General features: G+C 38.0%; 1 protein-coding gene across 1 annotated transcript in view; it reads left to right on the top strand.

Moving 5' to 3' along the window:
- Positions 1 to 992: 992 nt before the first annotated feature.
- Positions 993 to 6,000, top strand: part of ARL13A (ADP ribosylation factor like GTPase 13A) — a 99,102-nt gene continuing 94,094 nt past the window's right edge. Inside the window, exons 1-2 of the mRNA XM_056124132.1 lie at positions 993 to 1,051; positions 1,715 to 1,785. Of these exons, the coding sequence (XP_055980107.1) occupies positions 993 to 1,051; positions 1,715 to 1,785 (130 nt within the window). The remainder of the gene's footprint in view (positions 1,052 to 1,714; positions 1,786 to 6,000) is intronic.

Here is a 6,000-nt window from a genome sequence, read left to right as displayed (position 1 = left end):
CTGGTGTTGCTCTGGGGATCTTTTGGGATGCCAGGGATCTAACCCAGGTAAGCCACATGCAATGCAAACAACATACCCACTGTACTATTGCTGCAGCCCCAGGCCATATACTTTAAATCACTTGAGAAACCTGTGAAGTTCATTGGAAATGAGGGAGGCATCTGGATGTATGTTTGAAATCAGTTGGACCAGATGATATCTAGAATATCTTATAGCTTTAGGAACTGTATAAAATGTATAAGAGTGGATCACCAATATTTATTTTTTAAAAATAGAAATAGTAATAAAACCAAGCCAAAAAATAGGTGTTACTTAGAACAGGTACTTCCTGAAATCTAATTTGGTTTTTAATGCATAGACTTCCACCCAAGGTTAAATATATACATGCATGTTGATTTTCAGTGATGCACTCAAAAACCTATATAATGTTCTAAGTCAATGTTACTTCAGTAACAAAAGGTAAAGGTAAAGGTAAAGGCCCTCCCGTTGATCGTCGATTTGCTCGAGCGGGCCCAGTAACATCTCCATTGGAGACTTTGTTGCTACTGTGTCTGGCATATCGAATACTCTCGGTAGCTTGCCGGGCTCTCCGAGAGGGGCGGAGGAATCGAACTCGGGTCGGCCATGTTGGCCGCTTGTAAGGCGAACACCCTACCCGCTGTGCTATCGGTAACAAAAAAAAAATGTATTCCTAATAGGGATGAATTATGGCTAAAGAGGTAAGTCACATATGATGTCATAGTGCCTGTGTAGTTTGCTTTATCAATAATGACCCCGTTTCTCAGAAACTAGCTGGCTGTTAGGGTTAAGGAAAAACAGTGCCTTCCACTAAGAGATTAATAGATAAAGCTGTACATAATGAAATAATTTTGACAGTTCCGGGTTTTCTTTATCAGTACTTTTGTAGTTATAAGCTAACTAAGGTTCATTGTTAATAATGGAGTAAATTTCTTACGTATTTGCTTTCCATGACATTAAATAACAGGCAAATCATGTTCCGGCTACTAGCTGCCTGCTGGTCTCGGCTTAAGACAACTGAAGGGACACGAAGGTAGTATTACAATAATTTCTCTAAACCTATTTTACTATTTCCTGCAACATATCTGCCTGCAGTTTGTCAAGGGACAGATATTTATAATATATGTTGTTGGATAAAGTGATTTAGCAGTAGCTGCAATACAGGGGCACAGAGCTGAGGAAATATTGTCAATTCAAGTGGGAAATGTATACTGGTAAAGGGATGGGTGTTGAAACACTGTATGACTGAAGCCCAAACAAGAACAACTTTGTAACTGTGTATCTAATGGCGATTCAATAAAAAATATAAAAAGTGAAAAAAGGAAAGTAAGAAAAACACAATTCAGGACTTTTGGGAGGGATTCCACACCACCTTCTGCCACTTTGGTCATGTCCTTTTGTTTTTGTTTTGTTTTGGGGCCACACCTGGTGGTGCTCAGGAGTTAACCCTGGCTCTACATTCAGGGATCACTCCTGGAGGTGCTCAAGGAACCACATGGGATGCTGGGGATGGAACCCCAGTTGGCTTTATGCAAGGCAAGTGTCCTACCCCATTCCAGTCCCAGTCATGCATTTTATGCACAGTCATAAGTACTACTGTAGACAGAGTCCAAACATCAAGGGAGGGTACTCTAATTTTAACCTAAGAATTAACAGTGTTTTGAACGCTTTGGCTTATTTTTCTTTTCCTTTTCAGAAACGTGAACATCATTACCGTTGGATTGGACAACGCTGGTAAAACTGTTATTGTTGAGGCCTTCCAAAGATGTAAGGAAATTAGAAACTGGCTTAGGTCTTTTATAGGACCCAAGGACCAAAGAACTACAGAAAAAATAATTTTACCCTAGCTTTACTTTATGACCCTCAGGTTTCTTCTTTTGATGATAAATACTACCCAACACATACACGTATACTCCCCCTATTATGCTGTCAGACATGTCTGTCACCTTGTCCCTTTATGAGCTACCCTAATTAAACTTTCTCTCAGTGTCAGAGTGGGTGAGCTTGATCTATGCAAAGCATTACAGTAAATTATGAAGGATATCATGGTTGAAACAGTCTCTAGTTTCAGGTAGAGCTTAATTAAAGCAAAATTTGGTTTAGAAAAGAAACACGTGTGGAATGATGAATTAGTTTAATAGTATCAAACCCATCTGACAGTTAATATAGAGGGTTGGGGTTTGAGAAATGTCACTACAGAGACAGGCAAGCTTAATACCAGATCTCTAATTTAATACCTTGACATATCAAGAAGCGGTTAGATGGAATTGCAGGAGGCTATTCTTGTTATGAAGACCCAGCTGAGACTGTAGCCAATCAATCAAAGATGCCCATTACCCATGCTTATTAAATAAAAGAAAGTGGTTTGATGATATGGCAAGATTTTACATAACCTGGCAGCCTTCAGAAAAATACAGGAAAGAGCTAACCTGACTCCTCTGCCACTGACCAACCTGAAGTCCATATCAGTTGCTTTGAATTAGAGCTTGAATTGGTGGCTGGTTTCTCTACAATCTCTAATTGTCTGTGTGCTGCCTCTCCCCCTGCACAGAACATACAGTTGCTTAGCAGATTTTTACGGAAAAATCTTATCGTGGCATTTCCCTGCTTAAAATTATTTACTTTCTCCTCGTGGTCAGTAAGATAAAACTTTAGTTTCGTAGCAGAAAACAAATTTGGCTCCTGACTTCTCCAGCTTATTTTCGTGCTCTTAACATAAACCCCCACCAAGAGAGTCAAAATAAGAAATTTGTCATACCTTTGCCTTTATACCATTTTAGTTGATATACATACACCTTCTGTAGAGGTGGTCTACAACCTAGCATATTTGGTCAATCAATACTTACCTGCTTGACCAAAAACCTTGAGGGCTAGCCTAAATATGACCTCAGCAAAGTCTTCCTTAATTCTCTGTACACCTCCTTCCTTTGTTGCCACTGTGTCTACTTCCAACGTGCACTCATCACATCATTGCACAATACAAGTCCATTCCCCTACATTCAATTTCTCCCTCCTCCTTTCTCACCCTCCACCATGGGAACCCAGAGCACCACAATCTGATCAATGGACCAGCCTAATGTGTCACCTTACATTAAAGGCAGAAAACTTAACTCATTGCTTCTTCCACTGCTCTGTTATCTGTAAATGGCAAAAAGGTAAACAGCAACAGGACAGTCAAGGAGCCAGGAAATATTTACAAAATTACCGCAATCATTTTCAGAAACCCAACCTAGCCCTACCCCTAAATTCCCATCCACTAGGTAAGGCCTAGGTATCTATAGCTGCTGAATTAAGGTATTTCTGATAACCAGCCAGCTTTGGTAAGCACGTAGCTTACAAAATGATATACTTAGCCAAATGATATTTTGACTCTGAGAATAGTGTCTGATTTCCTAACTCTTAGAGGATAGAGCCTGGTGTCTGGTCAACCTGTTACTGCATTACTTGGCTTTGTGAATGACTTGGGACTGAGTCATAAACCAATAGACTTATGATTATAATTTCATCCATAGCAAATTATTTAATGTTCAGGAAGAAAAATATCACATTCTAAAGAGTATCTCAAGCCATCTCATGAATGACCACCAGGGCAACAATAGAAATTTCATGTTTACCTTATAACCAAAAAGGAATAGCTCATCCCCTCATCCCCATACCTAAAATGTTTATAATTATCCAGAACAGATAATTGCCTAAATAGGGAATTCCAATCTACAAGTAGTAACTTGTGTGAACAATTGAAGACACTATAAAATATTTGAGGAGACAGGTCATTATTACCTATGACATCATTCACCATTATGACAGGCATGACCACTAGAGCATAAGCAGCTGCCATAAATGATGGCATTTAGCACAATACTTCTTAAATCTGGTTTAAATTTCAGTGGGGTTTTTTTGTTATTGTTTTGGGCCACACCTTGCAATGCTCAAGGGTTACTCCTGGCTCTGCACTCAGGAATTACGTGGGAAGATTTTTTAAAAACATTTTTTGTTTGGTTGATTTTTTGCCACACTCAGATGCTCACTCCTAGGGGGCTCAGGGGGTGATACAGGGTGCTGGGTATCAAACCTTCATTGTCTACCTGGAAGGCAAGCGTCCTACCCACTGTGTTATCACTTCAGTCCCTAAAATTTCAGTGAAGATGTCACTTACATCAGGTATGAGCCAAAAAAAATTAAAGGTTCACATGTGATCCTGGAGAACAGTGGGAACAAAGAGTCCAAATTTGAATTACCTTGGGAGTTTTCTTTCATACTTACTGACCCAAGACCTGGAGGCACAAACACTTTCATTTGAGGAGGGTCAGCATAATTGAAATGTTAACAAGCTCACCAAATGATTTTAAGAGACAATAGGCTTCAAGATTTTGTAACCTGTGGAAGCTTGTTAAAACCTGCAAATGCTTGGACTTCAAGCCTAAAAATTCTGATTCATTGGGTCTAGGTAGTACTTAGCTACTCCAGTGTAGCTAAAGCAGATTGTTCCCAGTCAGTGTTCTATGAAGTGTGATGCCAGAGATACAAAGATAATTAGACTAAGTCCTGTCCTCAGGGAGTTAATAAACAGAGGAAGTCAGAGAAATATAAATTGCCATGGGACATCTCCTGGCTTCTGGGTTTTACCAACAGTGCATTGCATTATTAAAGGAATTGCTCAGGTATCACGAAAAAGAAAAACAAGCTGGTGAAAATGTTTTACTCTGACAGGGAAAAAAGGATAAATCTTGCTTCAAAGTAGGAAACAAGATTTAGAAATTTCTTTTGAAATCTTAACCTATTTGCTTACTAGTTTTAAATAGCCTTATACAAACCAAGTAAATATCATATCAATGTTGTGATTTTAATTGTTATCTGAAACTATAAATAAGAATAATTGACTAACATGTAAAGAAAATTTCTAAAATAATATTAAAACATAATGATAATATGTACATTCTCACACATACGTGTTTATAATCATATGTTTCCAAATATATGAAGCTACCCTACTAGCTTCTCAGCTAAATAACTTATTCTGGAAATCCTATAGAAATGTTACAGGTAGACATGAAACTATAAGTAAGAAGCTACTGATTCTGCTCTTAAACCTCCTTGGGATATATATTGAATCTAAAAAATTAGTCTGCTACTAATGTGGGCACATTGTCTTTATGCATTCGTTAATCCCCTATTATGTTTCTTTATATCCTGTAGATGAATGATATCATTCGGTGTCTGTACCTCTCGCTCTGACTCATTTTGCTCAGTATGAAACTCTCCAGAGTCATCTATATAGCAGAAAATTTCATGATTTTGTCATTTTTAACAGTCTTTCAGTATTTCATTGTGTATATGTACCAAAGTTTTTTTTTTTCTGGTCATCTTTTCTTGGGCAGTCGGGTTGTTTCTAAATTTTGGCTATTGTGAATAGTGCTACAATGAACAAAGGAGTCCAGATGTCTTCTCTGAATTGTCTTTTTGGATACTTAGGGTATATTCCCAGAAGTGGAATTGCTGGGTTCTATGGAAGATCATTTCCTACTTTTTTGAGGAATGTCTATATTGTTTCCCAAAAGGCCTTGACTAGTTATCATTCCCACCAGCATTGAATGAGCATCCCGTTTTCCTTCATATCCACTCCAACACTGGTTGTTGCTCTTTGCGATGAGTACCAGTCTCTTTGGTGTGAGCTGATGTTTTGATTTTCGTTTTCCTGATAATTCGTGATATAGAGCACTTTTCCATATGCCTTGTGGCCATTTGTATTTTTTCTTTTAGGAAGATTTTCATCTACTCCCCATTTTTTGGATGAGTTTAGATGTTTTTTCTTGTAAAGTTCTTCAGGTATTTTATATCTCTTAAATATTGTGGGCAAATAATTCCTCCCATTCTGTGGGCTGTCTTTGTATTCTGGTGTTTTTTCACTTTGAGGTGCAGAAGCTTCTTTTTAAAAGGATTTTATTTTATTATTTCAATCTTTCAAAATCTACAATTTTGTGA

The sequence above is a fragment of the Sorex fumeus genome, unplaced genomic scaffold, assembly GCF_029834395.1.
Source record: "Sorex fumeus unplaced genomic scaffold, SorFum_2.1 ptg000050l, whole genome shotgun sequence".
Lineage (NCBI taxonomy): Eukaryota > Metazoa > Chordata > Mammalia > Eulipotyphla > Soricidae > Sorex > Sorex fumeus.
This window is presented reverse-complemented; position numbering and strand designations above follow the sequence as displayed.